The sequence below is a fragment of the Ovis canadensis genome, chromosome 6 (genome assembly GCF_042477335.2).
Source record: "Ovis canadensis isolate MfBH-ARS-UI-01 breed Bighorn chromosome 6, ARS-UI_OviCan_v2, whole genome shotgun sequence".
In the NCBI taxonomy this organism is placed as follows: Eukaryota; Metazoa; Chordata; class Mammalia; order Artiodactyla; family Bovidae; genus Ovis; species Ovis canadensis.
The window spans coordinates 118,186,850-118,207,378 of NC_091250.1; the positions used below are offsets into that span (position 1 = coordinate 118,186,850).

General features: G+C 38.0%; 1 protein-coding gene across 17 annotated transcripts in view; it reads left to right on the top strand.

The window, feature by feature from the left end:
- PTPN13 (protein tyrosine phosphatase non-receptor type 13) overlaps positions 1-20,529 on the top strand; it is a 225,483-nt gene that overhangs the window by 117,790 nt on the left and 87,164 nt on the right. For all 17 annotated transcript variants that reach the window (XM_069594613.1, XM_069594616.1, XM_069594621.1 and 14 more), the window contains 8 exons: positions 4,131-4,226; positions 5,399-5,492; positions 13,003-13,222; positions 17,126-17,200; positions 17,321-17,495; positions 18,883-19,036; positions 19,299-19,437; positions 20,140-20,292. In XM_069594613.1, the coding sequence (XP_069450714.1) occupies positions 4,131-4,226; positions 5,399-5,492; positions 13,003-13,222; positions 17,126-17,200; positions 17,321-17,495; positions 18,883-19,036; positions 19,299-19,437; positions 20,140-20,292 (1,106 nt within the window). The remainder of the gene's footprint in view (positions 1-4,130; positions 4,227-5,398; positions 5,493-13,002; positions 13,223-17,125; positions 17,201-17,320; positions 17,496-18,882; positions 19,037-19,298; positions 19,438-20,139; positions 20,293-20,529) is intronic.

The following is a 20,529-nucleotide window of genomic DNA, read 5'->3' on the forward strand; positions in this document are numbered from 1 at the left end:
CTACCCTCAATTGTCCTGCCACGCTAGTCATCCAGTTCATGTTTCTGGGGTGCTTGTGCCCAGTTACTCTGAAGTGGTAAACCATTGTGAGCCAATGTCCTTCCTCCCCCTGGTGTGGTACTGAGAACGTTTAAAGATAACAGTTCATCTAGGGAAGATGATTTATTGTTATATTTTTAAGAGGGTTTGTCAAAGTTACATTAATTTGCCTTACAGAGGAATCCAAGGGTTGAAAAAAGTTTACTAGTGTTGTCAATAAAGGAAACAAGGAGGAAAAAGGAACCAAAATATAGGCAAGCTGAGAACAAAGAATATGGACCTGTGAAATAATGCAAGAACAATTATAAAGCACCACCAAAGAATAGAAATTGAAACTAAAATTTACTCTCGTATAGCCACTTTGCAGAAATAGTTATGAAACAGTAAATTCATGAAATTGTTGTTGCAGGGCATAGATGACTGAGGTTCTCTACTCTGTCTACTGAATAGGTTATTGCAACTTTCAACTTTTCTTTGTGAGGTAAAACTATATTGCCTCCATCCACATGGGTCTTCTCTTTGGCCTTGTTGGTTTTACCGTCCGATAGGTTACAATGCCAGGTTTGGCATTTGGTCAAGTTATCTTGGGAAAATCCCTCAAAACTTTTCCATGGAAGTTCTGTACAACAAAAGAAAAAGTTCTTTGGCGCTCCTTGAAAATAGCATTCTTCTTACATAATCATTTAACTATGTTCATTAAATTTAAGTAGTAGTAGATAAAGCTAATATTTGATATCTTCTATAATCCTTTCAAATCATGTTCCTCTTATACCAGAGGAATTTGTTTTGTTTTGTTTTTTATTTTACCATGTCACTTCTGTGGTAGCATGGAATCCTTTTTTTTTTTTTAAGTGCTGGTCAGTATTTGTATTTTCAATTCCAAAGCTCTTTTAATTATAGTTTTATTTGACACACATCCACTGTATACAAAGCTGGACAAAGTAGGAGTCACATATATTATGCCTGCTTTTCCAGGTAAACATTGTTACAAGAACAATACACAATATCCTCTCCGTCAAATCCATGGCCATTTATCCTCCTACTCCTCCTGGCATGACGTCTACCCTTTGTCTCAGCATGACCTCCCATTTTTTCCAGCCATCATTTTCATCCTGATTCTACAAGCCTGGTTTCTGTGGTGCCATTTGATGATTTCATTCATTCTTCTCTTTTTTTTTTTTCTTTTTAATAAGCTCTCTTAAAATACCTTCTAGCACAAGGGAATAATTCATTTTGTGAAATACCTGCCCTCAAGTTTACAAACTAGTAAAAAAGAAGCCCTCACTTCTGTTGATCATCTGTTACCTTGCATCCCACACCACTCCTCGGGTATTTCCCATTTTTCTGCTTTCTCTAGTGCCTAGAAAAAGCCATACAACCATTCTGATTGGCTTCAGTAAAATTCATGCATTCTAGCCTCATCTAAACTCTCATTGCTACATAAAAGCTTTCACGTGTGTTTGCTGATTCTTATCACAGCAGAATTTCTTTAGTCTTCTAGGGAAATGGTTTACTTTCCTTGCCAGGAGTGAGGCATATTTCTAGTACAGATTTCTTAGGATTCCCTCTGTTTTTTCACTCCTTTCTTTGTTTCCTTTCTCTTGAGAAGGAAAGGTTCTTCCTCCTACATTAGCCATCTTATGTATGTTGGGTCTTTTCCCATCTCCTGTTTTTCCTTCACATTTTTCCATCTGTATTCCCCACCATCATTTGCAATCTCCTCCAATCTACAGTCTTATTATCCACTGCTTAAAAACATTCTCAAACATTTCTCTCTGCCAAAAAGACCCTAATAACTCATTTAGTCTCATTTAGTTTGTTTTTGTTTAAATCTTTTTCCTTTCTCAAACCTTCAAACTTCTTTAAAGAATAGTGTTACTCATTTTCTCAATTTCCTGTCTTCCAGCCTGATTTGGCCTCTCACCTGTCTGTGCAATGGAAATAGTCCTCTTTAAAGATCATCAGTGACCTTTGTATATCACTTATATTCCCCTGTTCATTCATTTATTCATATCCACTCAGAAAATATTTATTTTATGTTTGCTATGCATCAGACACTTGCTTGATAATAAAGGTACGTCTGAAAAAGATACAGTCCTTTTTGCCTAAGTTTGTGATTTAGGTAGAAGAAAACAAACAGGTGGGGAAAGAACTATAAAGCAGTGAAGAGTCACAGTTACGTAAGCATAAGGCAATGTAAAAGTATCAGAAACGGTGTATGACCCAGTCTTTAGGTGGTCATGAAAGCTTTTGTGAACAGGAAAGGTTTTTTTTTCCTTTAAGTCTGCTCTTAAAGGAAAAAGAAAAAGGATTCAAAAGAAAAAGAGGAGGAACAGCATTCTAGCAGGAAGAGTATCTGAGGAAGGAATTTCAAAGTTTATATGCTTTTGGTTATTTGTAAATTCAGTAGCAAGAGTGGAAAATTTGGAGAACTGGGTGGTGATGATGCCCTGAAACAAGGGTTCCGCCTAGACTGAGTTTTTCAAGTTCCCTGTGAATGTGTGTGTGCCCGTGGGTCTTAGGGCTGCGGGAGGAGAGAGGTCTATGTTTTTCACGATTCTAACAAGTCAGAAGCTGTGTCTTCACAGCATGTAGAGCTACTGCTGTGAATGAAGTCGTGGATCAACTTACGAAAGGCTTTGAATACTAAGGAAACGTTAAACCCTATCTTTAAAACTCTAGTTTGAAGGAGTTTAAGAAATACAGCAACGTGCTCAGATTTTCGTTCCTGGAAAGTTCACTCTCTGTAATGTGCGTTATAATGTGAGACAAGCAAGACTGCAGAAAGGGGAATCTAGGGCAGTTAAAAGTAGTCCAGGCATGAGACTTATCATAGAATTATCATCTATGGTAGGGATCACAGAAGTGTGACGATGAGGGGCTGAGGCAGAAACATTCAGAAGGTAGAATTTAGATTTCAGTGGAGTTCTTCCTCCCTCATACACACTGCACAACCCTGCACAGACCCCCACCCACTCCCGGTGCTTACTTATCTCATTCTGGTGGAACTAAATGTCCCATCTTGAGTATTTTGTATTTCTACATTAAAAAAAAAAAAACAAAACTTTCTATTGTATTGGTGTATAGCCAGTGGTGATTAACAATGTTGTGATAGTTTCAGGTGGACAGCAAAGGGCCTCAGCCATACATTTATATGTATCCATTCTCCCCCAGTCTCCTCCCATCCAGGCTACCACAAAGCATTGAACAGAGTTCCTTGTGCTACACAGTACATCCTTGTTGGTTATGCATTTTAAACATAGCAGTGTTGTACTTCTGCATTTTATATTATTTGAGCCTGGGGCTGGGTCTCTGGATTTTTCTGTCCCTAATAGCACCTGAAACAGAGAATGATGTTTATATAGCATCTGCTCTGTTCTAAGAGCTTTGCATATGAGTTCAGTTAATGCTACAATAACCTTAGGAGATGCGTATTTCCCTTATACCCTCTTTTCTTTTTCTTTTTTTTTTTATATGAAACTTTTAGTATTTTATTCATTTTCATAGTTTTACAGTATTAGTAAAAAAAATGGCCATTATAAATAGGTATAAAATGAAAATTGATGAAAAAATAACCCCAAGTCTTCCTTGACTCCCACCAAAACACTAGCTAGTATATGGCAAATATCCTTTTCACACATTATCTTTAGGCATATATTCACTTTGTAGTGGTAGATGTTTTAGTTGCTAAGTTGTGTCTGACTCTTGTGACCCCACAGACTGTAGCCTGCCAGGCTCCTCTGTACATGGTGTTTTCCAGGCAAGATTACTGGAGTGGGTTGCCATTTCCTTCTCCCCTCTTTTCAATTGAAGAAGAGTCACAGGAAAGTTAAATACCATCCCCAAATCGTGCACTTGGTGAGTAGTAGACCTGAGATTCAAACCCAGGCAATATGGCTTCAGAGTCCAGGCCCCTAACCAGGATGCCAAACCACCTCAAAATTGTCATCACATTTTTAAAGGACCATCCAATGATTAGTAAATTTAAAGCAATAGATGTTCTGGTCTCACAAGAATAAATGTAGTGCTTTATATGATTGTGGAACAGCTAATGAGATTGCTTTCTAATGTTTTTGTTTTAATCCTTTCAGAACCAGTTCAAAGATACAAAACTTACCACAGTGATCTCTTTAGTACGTCCAGTGAAAGTCCATCTATTATTTCCTCTGAATCGGATTTCAGGCAAGGTAAGAAGCATCTGAACAAGCAAAAGATTCATAAGAACCATGATTGTGCTGTTTGATTCCACTTATACCAGATACCAATGGCACCCCACTCCAGTACTCTTGCCTGGGAAATCCCATGGACGGTGGATCCTGGTGGGCTACAGTCCATGGGGTCTCAAAGAGTCAGACGCTACTGAGTGACTTCACTTTCACTTTTCACTTTCATACACTGGAGAAGGAAATAGCAACCCACTCCAGTGTTCTTGCCTAGAGAATCCCAGGGACAGGAGCCTGGTGGGCTGCCGCCTATGGGGTCTCACACAGTCGGACATGACTGAAGCGACTTAGTAGTAGTATACCAGATACCTAGAATAGTCAAATTAATACTGTCAGAAAGTTCTTTTGTAGATGCCGGGGAGGGGAAAGGGGAGTCAGTGTTTGATGGGGACAGAGTTTCAGTTTAGGAAGGTGAAAAATTTGGGAGATGTATGATGGTGAGTCTTGCAAAACAATGTGAATGTACTTAGTGCCACTGAACTGTACAGTTAAATATGGTTAAAAATAGGACGTTTTATATTATGTGACTTTTACCACAATTAAAAAAAAACATTTAAGAAAGAAGCTATGATTTTTGTTCTCTTTCGGTAGTGTTGAGATATAAGGTGTGAAAAGAATAATTCTATATAAAAATTTTAAATTACAAAAAGCTTCCAATTACTCATTTTAACCGTTATAGGTACTTAAGGGGTTCCCTCATAGCTCAGTTAGTAAAGAACTGGCCTGCAGTGCAGGAGACCTGGATTCAATTCCTGGATCAGGAAGATACCCCGGAGAAGGAAATGGCAACCCACTCCAGTATTCTTGCCTGGAGAATCCGTTGGACAGAAGAGCCTGGCAGGCTATAGTCCATGGGGTCGCAAGAGTCGGACATGATTTAGTAACTAAAACCACCATAGGAACTTAATAGCAGTTTCATCAAACAGCAGTGTAGTCATTTTCATATGAGGACATAATTCATTGTTTTCAAAAATAAAATGACTGCCGCTAAAGAGTTTGATGACATTATATCATTGATTTGATTATGTGAATATGATTTGTGAAAATTACCTTATGTGTCTTCTGAGTGCTTATGTTTTAAATAAGATTATTTCATATTTTTATGACTTGTGCTGTTCCTTTTCATTCACAATTAGTGAGAAAAAGTGAAACTTCAAAGAGATTTGAATCCAATAGTGGTCTCCCAGGCGTAGATGAAACCCCAAGTCAAGGCCAGCCACAGAGAGCAAGGTATGCAATATGAAAAAATGGTAATATATTTCCAGTTGCTTGTGGTTTCTTTCTTCATTAGAATCAAGGAGAATTATTTTTTAATTATTCTCTTCCCTCTGTTTTCTCCATTTTCCTTTTCTTCCCTCCTCTTTAAGTTCTTGCAAATTCAATTATGTGAAAGATATTACAGCTGTTTGAGTTATTGGAATCTTTTAAAATTAGAATTGGCCCTGATTATTTTCATTTATGCTTGATTTTTTCTAATTGTCAATATGAATATAAAATAACTAACAGTAAGGAAGTTCTAAAGGTATAGCAATAAACATCTATGAGAAGATATAAACTTTGATTTCTAAAAGAATAATGCTTTTTTCAAAAGATTACATGGGCTCAACAAGTAGGCTTTCAGTACTATTTGTTGAATGAATAATTACTAGATTACTACTAAGTAACCTATTATGTGAAATCTACTATATAAAAAGTTAAGTTTTCACTACTTCACTGGATTAAAAGAAGCTATCTTACACTTAAACTTTTTTTAAGCCCAGTTTGGACTGTTTAGAGTTCATTTTCATACTGAAACACTCAGCATACTTATAAGATGGCAGTTATTCTTGTGCTAGGGTTAAGATAGTGGTATTATAACTATGGGTTGATTTACCTTGTTTGAAGTGAAATGTGTCAACTCAGTACTGAATATATTAATGTGTGTCTTCCTCATGTGTGCACAGATCCCTTACATGAACAGAAGCATATTGTTAAAGTTAAGCATTAATTTGAAATTCATAGTGTAATACTATAGAATCAGAAGTTGCTTCAGAATTTACTACCAAACTATAGTAATACTTTTAAATTTGATACCTCAGTTCATTTGATTTAAGTACCATTATATACAAAAGGATCATTTGGAAATTAACAAAAACCTGCCCCTTAGCTGATTAATTCTGGCAGGCAAATGTTTCATACCCATAAATTATTAATAGTCCAGGTAACCCTGCCCATGTGATTAAAGCAGACAGTTTATCCAGGGTTAACACTCCAAGTAATTACATACATTGCACTAAAATTATTCTGTAATATTCCAGTTTTTATAAAATTTATGTCTTTTTCTTGTGTTCCTTTTTAAAATGTCTGTGATACTTTCTATGAGGAAAGTTCTAATCAGTATTCATTTGCCTAAAATGATATAATCTTTACATAATAGCATTGTGTATTACTATAACTCCATTGTGTGAATAATAATTGCAATGACCCTATTTTGGTAATTTTGACCAAAGAGATTAGAGACAAAGATAGATCTATGCTTGATAGTAGATAGTTTATTAAAGAAGTAAAACTGTTTGGAGATGGCCAGCAATAAGAAGCAAATGTTGAATTGCACTAAGGTCTGTGTTGAATTGAGGAAGTCACTCCTGTCCATATATGTAATTTAGAGAAAGCTTATAGTTAATATTATGCCTTTTTAGCTTAGTCAAAAGAAGGAATAGAGAGCAATGGAAGAATTGTTGGAATTATATGTTAAAATTGATTGATTTTATAGTCAGTTTGCTAGTTATTTAGAAAACATATTCCTCCAAACAAAGTTAAATCATTTTGTGAGACTTACTTCAGTTTTCTTGATAAGGTAACTCAAAAGCATGGGGATTATAAGAGAATATTAGTTTTGACTGTTTCCAGGGTTTTTTTTTAGGAAACAATAACATTAAAGTGTTGGCTTATCAGATCATAATTTAGTGATAAGCTGCTTTTATTTCACACTTTAAGATGGTAAAAAACACAACTTGATGTTCATAGCATCTGCATTAGATATAGGTGAAACAAAAATATTTCTTTCAAGGAGAAGTTGACTGTTATTGCTGTTTAGTCCCAACTTGTGTCCAACTCGTTGAAACCCCATGGACTTACGCACACCAGGCTTCCTTGTCCTTCACTGTCTCCCAGAGTTCACTCGAACTCATGTCCATACAGTCGGTGCCATCCAGCCATCTCATCCTCAGCTTCCCCCTTCTCCTCCTGCCCTCAGTCTTTCTCAGCATCGGGGTCTTTTCCACTGAGTTGGCTCTTGACATCAGGTGGCCAGAGTATTGGAGCATGCAGCTTCCAGTGAATATTCAGGGTTGATTTCCTTTAGGATTGAATGGTTTGATCTCCTTGAAGTCCAAGGGACTCTCAAGAATCTCCTCTAGTACCATGGTTCAAAAGCATCAATTTTTTTGGCACTCAGCCTTCTTTATGATCCAACTCTCACATGACTACTGGAAAAACCATACCTTTGACTTTGTTGGCAAAGTGATGTCTCTGCTTTTTAATACGCTGTCTAGGTTTGTCATAGCTTTTCTTCCAAGGAGCAAGTGTCTTTTAATTTCATGGCTAGAGTCACCATCCACAGTGATTTTGGAGCCCAAGAAAATAAAATCTGTCACTGTTCAACTTTTCCCCTATCTATTTGCCATGAAGTAATGGGATAGGATGCCATGATCTTAGTTTTTGAATGTTGAATTTTAAGTCAACTTTTTCACTCTCCTCTTTCACCCTATCAAGAGGCTCTTTAGTTCCTCTTTGCTTTCTGCCATTGGAGTGATATCATCTGCACATCTGAGGTTGTTGATATTGCTCCCAACCATCTTGATTCCAGATTTGTGTATTTGTTACATTTAATGTAAGATGCTAAAGTCTACTTCTTTTAGACTACCCCATCTCTTCCTGTCCAAGGAAAAACACATTAACTGAGGTATTGTCTAAATTCCTTATTCAAGTGCAGAGTTTTCTGTATATGTACAAAGTCTGATAATATCTTTAACATGCCAGTACACAATCAGGAGGTTCTGTTTGTTCTTTAGGTCACGTATTTGTGAGATCTATAAATAGTTCTGTATTTAGATATGTTGCATGATTCTTTATAAAAATTTCCATTCCTTTATCTAGAATGAAATGGAAAAACAGATCCACACAGCACTATTGATTTGTATCATAGTGGGTGGGAGGAGATTAACAGGAAGTTATGAGTCAGATCCATCAGACTGAGTAATTTTGGATTTTGAACTATCAAAAGTGTCTTTCAGTGACCAAAAAAAGACATTCAAAGCTGTTTTCCAAAGAGCATCTCTAAATTTTTTTTCTGTGTTAACTTTTGAAGTACGGTTTTACATATTGCCATTCCTACTGCTTCAATGCTTATCTGTTTAATGATGTAACCTTTTTTTGTCTTGAAAGAACTTGTTTATTCATTCCTAAATCATCTAGGTTTTGTGAGTTTCTTGTTTGTTTGCATGTGTTTTGTCTATATTTTGTTCGTTTTTGTTTTGCTTCTCAAATGTTGCAATCAGATATTATGATGGGACACAAAATGATGATCAGTCACTTTTGTTATCTGTTTGTTGCTCTGGTAGAAAAGAATTTGAACAAGAAGGCTAATATGTTTGATGAAAATCACAGGTGTGGTTTAAAATATATAGATTCAAAGTTTTATCATTTGCCTTGACCCCCATTAAATGAGAGCAAGCCATAAAATTATATTCAATCATTGGCTCAATAAATGATTTTTGAATACCTACCTTGTAGAGGGTACTTCTGTGAACGGGAAATGAGATGAACAAGACCAAAAACTTCCCTCCAGAGATGTTATAGGGCTGAGAGATATCTGGTAAACCGCTAAAAAAAGTTAAGTAATGCACCATCAGAATGTGATGGTATTTGGAAGAAAAATAAACCATGATAAAGAGATAGAGACTGCAAGGATATGATGTCCAAGTTCTAGTTCACTTAGGTCGGCTGGTCAGAGGAGGCATCTCCTAAGGGTTAGGGTTAGGATTAGGATTAACTATTTTGAGTATAATGGGAGTCCATTGGATGGTTGAGACAGAGAGAGCTATGATCATATTTACGTTTTAATGAGATTACTCTGATCTATTCTGTGAAAAACAGATTACAGAAGTACAAGACTTCTGGAGGTTTGGAGGTGATTACAGTGCTCCAGTTGAGATGCATACAGCACAGACTAGTTTGTTAGTAATAGAGAAGAGTTGGAAATAGATTTCTTCAAGGTTATGCCTTTAAGAATTTGCTGCTCATTCAGATGCTGGATTTGTAAGGAATCAAGAATGACTCCAGATTGTGTCCGAAGCAACCAGTGAATGATTGAGAGAGGGTTGCACGTAAGGAACAAGTATCAAGAGTTTGGTTTTAGACATCTTAGGCTAAAGATGCATGTTCACATCCAAGTAGAACACTCACCTAAGCAGGTGAGTAGAATAAGAATGCAAGGGAGAGCCTGGAATTATGGAAATATAAGGTAATCGAGGCCATGTGGCTACATGAGGTCAGGTAAGTGTGAACTGTATATGCAGACTAGAAAAATCTGGAGGTCTGAGCACTGTTGTAGTCTAATGTTGTTGTTGTTCAGTCGCTAAGTTATGTCTGATTCTTTGTGACCCCATGGACTGTAGCACACCAGGCTTCCCTTCTTTACCATCTCCCAGAGTTTGCTCAGACTCATGTCCATGAGTCAGTGATGCCATCCAACCATCTCATCCTCTGTTGCCCCCTTCTCCTCGTGCCCTCAGTCTTTCCCAGCATCAGGGTCTTTTCCAGTGAGTCAGCTGTTCAGATGAGGTGGCCAATGTTTGGAAGCTTCAGCTTCAACACCAGTCCTTCCAGTGAATGCTCAGGGTTGATTTCCTTTAGGTTTGACTGGTTTGATTTCCTTGCTGTCCAAGGAACTCAGTCTTCTCCAGCAACGCAATTTGAAAGCATCAATTCTTCGGTGCTCAGTCTAACATTAAGAGATTAGAAATGAAGAAAGATCCAGAAAAAAAGAGTAAGGAGGAGCCAGTGAATATTTATTTTTGGTTGTGCTGGGTCTTCATGGCTGTGCACACTTTTCTCTAGTTGCAGCAGTGGTTGGAGGGGAGGCAGCTACTCTCTAGTTGTGGTACACAGGCTTCTCATTGCAGTGGCTTATCTTGCACAGCACAGACTCTTGGGTGCTTGGGTTTCAGTACTTGTGGCTCATGGGCTCAGTAGTTGTGGCTCACGAGATCAGGGGCCCCATAGTATGTGAGATCTTCCTGCATCAGAAATCGAACCCATGTCTCCTGCATTGCCAGGAGGATACTTAACCACTGAGCCACCAGGGAAGCCCCAGTATTCAGATGTTTAATGACTGAATAACTATGTTATATGGTGCTTGGAGGTCAAGTAAGATGCAAACTAAGAATTACCCTTTGGCTTTGATTACACTGAAGGCAGTCTTTTCTGTGACTGGTTTTGGTAAACTGGTAAGGACTCAAACTATGGGTCTGAGTCCAAGAGAAAGTGGAAGATGAAGTGGAGATAAAATTTACAAGACCCACAGTTTTGAAGAAACTTACTCTAAAGGACAGCAGAAAAATGAAATAGAATCTAAAAGGGGATATGGCACCAAAGACGAGTGTTTTTGTTCTAAGTAGAAAATAGTACAGCATGTTTGTATAACATGAATGACCTAGTGGACAAGACGGATGATGCATGTGAGAGGGCAACTGCCGGAGCGAAGCCTCTGGGTAGGGAAGAGGGTTGGAACCCCATGCACAATAGGGGTTTGAGGCCTATGTAAGTGTGCAGGAGATCTATCCATTGTAACAGAAAAGATCAGAACATAGATCTGGGAAGTCTGGTGGTAGAAGGATAAGGAAGTTGTTTCCTGTTTGCTTCTTATTTCACCAGAAATATTGAAGAGAAGTCATCAGTTGAGAGAGAATGAGGGAGGAAGTTTTGAAAGAACTTTGATAAAAAAGAAAAGGAAAAAAAATGAAATAGTTCTCTAAGAAAATGAATCATCATGAAGCACTGAGAACCTAGTGAGATCAGTCAGCATGGTTCTGCATGTTTCTTGAGAGTTCAGGTCGTATGCCAAGAAATGATTTTCATGATGGGCTGTACAACTCAAGCAATGTGAGGGTTAGAGGGGGTTAATAGAATTACTGTATAACAGGTATAGAAATGGAGAAGGCAATGGCACCCACTCCAGTACTCTTGCCTGGAAAATCCGATGGACGGAGGAGCCTGGTGGGCTGCAGTCCATGGGGTCACTAAGGGTCGGACACGACTGAGCAACTTCACTTTCACTTTTCACTTTCATACACTGGAGAAGGAAATGGCAACCCACTCCAGTGTTCTTGCCTGGAGAATCCCAGGGACAGGGGAGCCTGGTGGGCTGCCATCTATGGGGTCACATAGAGTTGGACACGACTGAAGTGACTTAGCAGTAGCAGCAGGTATAGAAAATTTAACATCTTATGGAAAAACTCAAACTAACTTTTCGGCCTACCCAATACTAACTGATTTTATGACAGAAGTGGAATGACATCTATCAGATGAATTACTGAAGACTGTGTTGTACCCTGAACCATAATACTTGTAATACCAATACATGATAAAGCAGTGTGGTCTAGAAGATAAACATTTCTAATTTCAGATCATAAACTAATCCATTAGTTAACTTGACATTAAAAGTGTTTACTCTAATTCAAGATTTCTAAAGCATTAATATATCACATTTATGGGAAGTAAAAAATTTTTTAAAGTGAAAGTTTTAACATAGAGGAAGTGGTTGAGTCGGTGAACTAAAATTCCTGATAGAGTCAATGAATGGTTTGATGGAGAGTGTTAGAAGAAGTGAGCTAGAAGAAAACAAGGAGATTAGATGGAGAGGGTTTTGGAAGGTAGAAATAGGACATTCTAGGGGCTGCACAGTTATTGTTATAGCCAACATGACTTGTCATGGGAGCAGAATTCTGGCTGAGATGGAGGAAGCCAGGGTGTTGGAAGACTCCCAAGTCTCTGTAACACCACCATGAGTGAAGACAGCAGTGGTGTTAGGGAAGACCACTGCATCAGGCACTTAAATCTATAATGCGTAATGAAGAGTTGGCCAACAGAACCAAGTCTAGAGCAAAGCAGATCAGTAAATGGTTTGATTTCATAGCTCATATTTCAAGGAAAGGGAAGAGACCCGGGTTTGATGCCTGGGTTGGGAAGATCCACTGGAGAAGGAAATGGCAGCCCACTCCAGTACTCTTGCCTGGGAAATCCCATGGACAGAAGAGCCTGGCAGGCTACAGTCAGAGTCGGACATGAGTGAGCAACTAACACTTCCAATTCAAGGAAACTGGAGGCTCTTGGAGGAGGAGTCAGTAATGATCTGGAAGCTGAAATAAAAATCCAAGGAAATCTCTGTCTCATGTTCAGGCCCACTGGTGCAGGATTATGAGGATAAAACTGCCCCAATCTGAGAGAACCACAGTGGGAACAGTTTCAGATGTTGAGCTGTTCAGAGAAGGGGTAAAGGGTATAGATCTGCCCACTGAAAATGGGACACCACAGTATATTAATACATTAAAAATAGGACTGAGGAGTTACTTCAAAGGTTCTTTTGAAATGAAAAAGTAAAATTTGTCTAAGTTCTTGACACCTTGCTACTTGATATTTTTTCTTGATTAGACTTAATATGTTTTTTTCTCAATCCACTTTTTTCTTTTCTAAATGGCAGACAATATGAAACACCCCTTGAAGGCAACTTAATTAATCAAGAGATCATGCTAAAACGGCAAGAAGAAGAAATGATGCAGCTGCAAGCCAGGATGGCCCTTAGACAGTCTCGGTTGAGCCTGTATCCAGGGGACACCATCAAAGCTTCCATGCTTGACATCACCAGGGATCCCTTAAGAGAAATAGCTCTAGAAACAGCCATGACCCAAAGAAAACTGAGGGTAAGTTGATTCTCAGGTTACTGCATCTAAACTTGGTCTCAGAGGGAAATGTTATGCAAAGTACTTTAAAAAATTGTATAATTCTGAAATCTCATATTTAAGTTTCCATTGATGTTAAGTATCTTGTTGGTTGACATTAAAATATTTAGCTCTTTTCATGGTTTCACTTTTACAATAGCATGAGATGGATTTATAATATCTCAACTGTATATTTTTAAAAGTATATTTGTGATCCTTAAGTCAACTGGCCTTATTCAGTATTGTGGTGGATTACCTTTTAATATTTATTATGCCACAAACCAAGAAGATCAGAGCTAGAGAGGTCAAGATTGGTTCAGAAGCTCAGGAATTCTATCAAGTACATTCCATCTTTCTGCTCTGCCATTCTCAGAATTTTGGCAGTAATTCTCTTTATAGTTAAAAGATGGCTACATTAGCTCCAAGTATCATATCCTTGTATTACAGTATTCAAAGGTAAGAATGAACAAATCTTGTTGTCTGTGGAGGAGTTTTCTTCTATGTGTTTAGTTGCTTTATTTTTCTTTCATCATATATCCTCTGTATTTTTAAAAACATAAGCTCAAAATGAACATAGTCTTTTCTCATATAAAATATCATGAACATTTTACAACTTTTATAGTATTATTGTTAAGGGCTGTGAGGTACTCTATTATGTGAACTTACCATGTACCATAATTTATTTAATCATTTTCCAGATATTGGACATTTAAAATCCTTCTAATTTGTAGTTACTATGAACATCCTGATACTTAAATCTTTGCAGATAGCTTCCTCCAAGTAGAATAGCCAAGTCAAAGGCAAATACCTTTTTAGACATTTTTATACCTTGTCAAATTGCCCTTTAAAAATTTCTTCCAATTTGTTTCCTCTGATCATTCTTGTTTCACCATTTTCTTACTGACTCTCAGAGTGTCATCCTTTTTTTTATCATCACCAATTTGATAAATGAGGCAATATCTCATTGTACTGTTGCTTTACAAATAATTCTTCAAAAGCAAAGTAAATAATAGTAAAAGTGATAAAATCTAAAGTGATTTATTTTTGTTTCTGGTCCTACGCTAAGAAAGTATATTAACCTATTCCATTTTGGGTTTTGTTGCTTATTTTAAACAGTCTTCTAAAAAAGCAAATTTGTATACCCTGAAATTGACAAAATTCAAATTTTTTCTCCTAATTTTCTAAGAAGAAAAGTGTTGCATGGTGAAAATTACACTGAACTACAAATTAAGAGACTTGGATTCAATTTCTAATAATTTCATTTCTAATATGATGTCTTTATGCATATTTTTAAACCATTTTGTGTCTCACTGTGCCAATTTTTAAAATGTGGAATTAAGTTTAATGTATAAGACAGATTCCAGTTTTAAAGTTGTTAGAGTTCAATAAAATATAACTCAATTTATTTTAAGCCAAAAGGAAGAAATTCCAGAAGACTTCATCAATTTATCATTATAAATAATACATTTGTCAAAATTAAGCAGTAGTCAGGATAGCATGCGTTTCCAATAATTAAAGGCACACATAAAGCAAAAGGGGCACACATATATCCATATCTTTTCCTAAATCATAGTTTCAGAGAACTAATACAGAATTTTGTTACATTAAAGAGTCATAAATTATATTCTGTACCTTTATAGTATACCGCTGTGAAGTGTCATCTCACTAAAAACTTGTGTTTCCTTTTAGGCTATGCTGTCTGGCTATTAAAAAAAAAAAAATACTTTTTTCAACAGGCTACATCAGTGACTAGAGAATTTGAACTGCTGATCTTTGAAGAACCACAAAGTATTTTTTCTTTAAAAAAAAAAAAATGAACAGGAAGGGAAAATTCCCCAGCGGTCCAGTGATTGGGATTCCACACTTCAACTGCAGGGTGTGGCCAAATACATAAAGGAGGAAGGATACATTTTTGAGGCTGAATAAAGAGTTTTAGTGTTCAGAGGACCGATTTCACAGTTGAATTAATATTCTTTTCTAAAACATAACATTTTATTTTTTCTAGATTATTTTTGGTGTAGGCACATTTTAGTGTTTATACTCAGCTGCTTTAATTGATTTGTATCAGATTCTGTCTTTAACATGGCAAACCATTGTCATTTCTTCTACTCTGTTTCTGTTCCCATTTAAAATGTATCCTGCTGGTTCACTGAAAATTAACAAATGCTTAATGTTCAGCTTTTACCTAAGTGGTATGGGTCACATGTTCGACACTCCATTGATTGGATAGAATTCCCACATCAAGTAACCAAATGAACTGTACAGAGAAGATGCAAAGAAGAAACCAACAACAATAAATCTCCATATGTTTATGGAGTGTACAAGACTGCGCACACACACAAACGCACAGAGCACCTGCCTTTGGCCTCAAGATTAGCCCTGTGCTCATTCTACTCTTTTTCCCCTTTGGATGTCGTGTTTCAGTCTATTCTGAATCCTACTCCCCCGCTGAAGTCTAACTTGTTTTAAGTTCTCTTTTCAACCAGTTCCTCTAGGCAGAAACCCCTGGATGTACAAGACATAAAGGGAAAGAGTAGACTGAAGAGCAGTAAATGCAGAGTGTGGACTCTACTTCTAGCTCCCGAGATATTATTTTCATAGTAGAGGCAGAAGTGTGGAGCAGAGACCGTGACACCTATAGTAACCCTGCATACATGCGAAGTCACTCAGTCATGTCTGACCCTTTTGCAACCCATGGACTGTAGCCCACCCGTATCCTCTGTCCATGGGGTTTCCCAGGCAATAATACTGGAGTGGGTTGGCATTTCCTTCTCCAGGGATAATATCCCTGCTGCTGCTGCTAAGTCGCCTCAGTCATGTCCGACTCTGCGCGACCCCATGGACGGCAGCCCACCAGGCTCCCCTGTCCCTGGGATTCTCCAGGCAAGGACACTGGAGTGGGTTGCCATTTCCTTCTCCAATGCATGAAAGTGAAAAGTGAAAGTGAAGTCGCTCAGTCATGTCTGACTCTTTGCGATCCCACAGCCTGCAGCCTACCAGGCTCCTCCATCCATGGGATTTTCCAGGCAAGAGTGCTGGAGTGGGGTGCCACTGCCTTCTCCAGATAATATCCCTAATTGCCGCTAATCAGAACAAAACAGTACAGGGTTGTGAGAACTTGGTTACAGGTGAATGTGTCTTTTGTAGTCACAAAGCAGATGTGGTCCACTAGAAGACTTGTTTTAGGACAAATTGAGTATCACTCTCTGAAATAATAAGATTCTATTCAATTACTTTTCACATTAGCAATAGAAAACCAAATCCTTATATGAACTTGAGAGCCCTATATTCAATAAATGAGACTGGTTTTTTTTTTTGTTTTTTTTTTTGGTTTTTTGTTTTTTTGAGAGAGTTTGGGTCTACCTGGAGTCCAAAACATGAAAACCTTTATTTATGAAAAACAGTATAAAGCCGGGCTTTATATTTGGTAGGAGTCGAAGCTGATAAAATTAATATTTATAGTGTAAGGCACATTTCAGCCTTATTCTTTTTTTTTTTAAACTGAGATATTTTTACCTTATAAACATGGCAGAGTATTCAACATTGAAACAGAACAACAGTGAAACTGGTTTTTAATTGCACTTCCAGTTTATACATTAAGTATTATATCTTTGAGCCTAACAAATTTCTGATTGTCTATTTCTGAAAAATGATTATAATTCTGCTGTACTTCTTTATCAAAAGTTATACATTTGTTTCAGATCTCTAGTTCTAATATGATGACCTTACATGTAGTTTGCTACTATTATTATTATTTGATTATTATATTTTTATTTATATTTTAATTTATTATTATTTATATTATTATTATTATATTATTTTCCTTTCAAGGAAAGAGCTAGAATAAGTGATAATAACTATTGATTCCTCTCCTGTGGTTCACAGAACTTCTTTGGTCCTGAGTTTGTGAAAATGACAATTGAACCATTTGTATCTTTGGATTTGCCACGGTCTATCCTTGTAAGTAATAAAACCACTTTGTCACTCTCAGAAAATAATTTTGGTAATGATTTTTTTAAGCAGTTACAATTCTTATCATGGTTACATTGGTAACTGCCATTCATTTTTTCCCAATTGTAGACCAAGAAAGGGAAGACTGAAGATAACCGGAGAAAAGTAAATGTAATGCTCCTAAGTGGACAGAGACTGGAGCTGACCTGTGACAGCAAAACAATATGCAAAGATGTGCTTGATATGGTCGTGGCCCATATTGGCTTAGTGGAACATCATTTGTTTGCCTTAGCTACTCTCAAAGGTACCAAGACATTTTAAATGCAGGGTAGAGTGTGGAACGGAGAAGGCAGTGGCACCCGACTCCAGTACTCTTGCCTGGAAAATCCCATGGACGGGGGAGCCTGGTAGGCTGCAGTCCATAGGGTCGCGAACAGTTGGACGTGACTAAGCGACTTCACTTTCACTTTTCACTTTCATGCACTGGAGAAGGAAATGGCAACCCACTCCAGTACTCTTGCCTGGAGAATCCCAGGGACGAGGGCGCCTGGTGGGCTGCCGTCTATGGGGTTGCACAGAGTCGGACACAACTGAAGTGACTTAGCAGCAGCAGCAGCAGAGTGTGGAAACCTGGCATCAGTGACCTCCTATACCTGTTCTACCTAACCTTCTTCTGGGAAATACTGGCGGTGGTTTAGTCACTAAGTCATGTCCAACTGTTTGTGATCCCATGGGCCAGTAGCTCGCCAGACTCCTGTGTCCATCGGATTTCCTAGACAGGAATACTGAAGTGAGTTGCCATTTCCTTCTCCAGAGGATCTTCCTAACCCAGGGATTGAACTCAGGTCTCCTGCATTGCACAAAGATTCTTTACCAACTGAGCCACCAGGGAAGCCCTTGGGAAATATTAACTACATGGATATGTCAGCATTGAGAAGTAGGAGTTAAGAGCTGTCTTTCTTTTCCTAACTAGGTGCATTGTCTTAATAGCTGTGTCTTTTTAGCATCTTCTGTACCCAGCCATGAAGATTTGTCTCTGGCATTGGCTATGTAATAGATTTTAATTGTTATATTTTGGGGATCATTATTTTACCCATATATGTACTTTAGAAATCAGTATCCTGCTAATATGAGTTTGAATATATAGCAAGACCCTGTTTCCGAATCTCCATGTCAACTCCTTCAGCTTCAGTTCAGTTCAGTCACTCAGTCGTGTCCAACTCTTTGCAACCCCATGAACCACAGCACATCAGGCCTCCCTGTCCATCACCAACTCCTGGAGTCCACCCAAACTCATGTCCATCGAGTCGGCGGTACCATCCAACCATCTCATCCTCTGTCGTCCACTTCTCCTCCTGCCCTCAATCTTTCCCAGCGTCTGGTTCCTTTCAAATGAGTCAGCTCTTCACACCAGGTGGCCAGAGCATTGGAGTTTCAGCTTTAGCATCAGTCCTTCAAAGGAACACCCAGGACTGATTTCCTTTAGGATGGACTGGTTGGATCTCCTTGCAGTCCAAGGGACTCTAAAGAGTCTTCTGATATGAAGTGTATCAGAATTCCCTGCCACACTTCTTAACAATCTTGTTAATAGTGTGAAACTGTTTTGTGCAAGTCTGACCACAAAATGAAGAAATTAAAAGACAACATGAAAGTATTTTTATTCTATCGGAGTATTTCTCATTCTGTTCTAGATAATGAGTATTTCTTTGTTGATGCTGATCTAAAATTAACCAAAGTGGCCCCAGAGGGATGGAAAGAAGAACCAAAGAAAAAGAGCAAAGCCTCCGTTAACTTTACTTTGTTTTTCCGAATTAAATTTTTCATGGATGATGTTAGTCTGATACAGTGAGTACACAAGAGTTTCTCTGTTTTTCTTTTGGCCCCTGGTCTTCTGACCCTTGAGTTTACTGATACTGAATTATTTGCTTCTGACCAATGATGAAGTCTTCTTTGTCATAAAAGAAATATTTCTTTCTGCATTGTTTATTCATTTCTCATGCTTAATCATAAGCCGTCTTGGCAACTAAACTTATATGCCAATTTAAAAAGTCACCCAGGCTTCAAGATCAATAGCCTGGATGTTTTGTGTGTGTATTTATTTTCCCAGACACACTCTGACCTGTCATCAGTATTATCTTCAGCTGCGAAAAGACATCTTGGAGGAGAGGATACACTGTGATGATGAGACTTCTTTATTGCTAGCATCCTTGGCTCTCCAAGCTGAGTATGGGGATTATCAACCAGAGGTATGATTTGTTTTTTTTCTGCGGGGCAAGTATTTTGCATTGGTGTTCTTATCCTCAGTATGGTTAAAGACTGAACCTGGTTGAGTGTTTACTGTTTAGATCCGGAGGTTTTTGAGGCTAGTTCAGTGCCCCAGAATGACAAAGTTCCCCATGTATATTGGTTATTTAAAATCATATAGTGTGGGATTTCTTTCCTTCTTTCTTTTTAAAATTATCCCATTTCAGAGTTTTGGGACGTCTAGCACTTACCTTCCTAGCTCCCTATTTCTAACTCACAGATACTAGACATAAGGGTTTCCAGCCAAATCTGAATCAAAGGGGTCTTCTGCCTCACCCATGGATGGATCCTTGTGGCCAAGAACCTAGCAGAGCTCTCTCTATGGGAATACATGTTCAAGGCCAAGTGCACCTGAATATACGTGGACCTGAGAGGAAGCAGGAAATTGGAAGAGACTATGCCACTCAAGTAGCACCCTTCACAACAGTAGCCCTTAACTTTAGTGACATTTGGTCTACATTTGGTCTGAGATTGTAGTCTTTCCTCAAGCTTACCAATCAGTTCAGTCTTTCTTCTGCCTCACTGCCTCCCTTCTTCAGAGAGAAGAGTGAATAGGAGTACCTGATCTCTTGGTTGAGGCAAGAACTTTAAGACTGGAGGAAGAGAGCAAACAGACTTTCTTACCAAACCACTCTCCTTTCTAGGTTCATGGTGTGTCGTATTTTAGACTGGAACATTACTTGCCTCCAAGAGTGATGGAGAAACTTGATCTGTCCTATATTAAAGAAGAACTACCCAAATTGCACAATACCTACATGGGAGCTTCTGAAAAAGAGACAGAGATAGAATTTTTAAAGGTAAGCCTGCCAGATTACAAACGATAAACTGTATTTTTTCAAAGTAAACAAGAAATGTTAGAGGCCATATATCTAAAAATCCAGGTGCCAATAACTGAGGCTGTGTGCTTCATCTCCTCTTATTTATTCCTGGCTAACACCATAGTATTTTAATTCTTATTTTGTAAAAGAGGGATCTGGGGGTCAGAGAAGAGACATAGTGTTCCCAAAGTCAGTGGCTGGAATATGGATCACAAC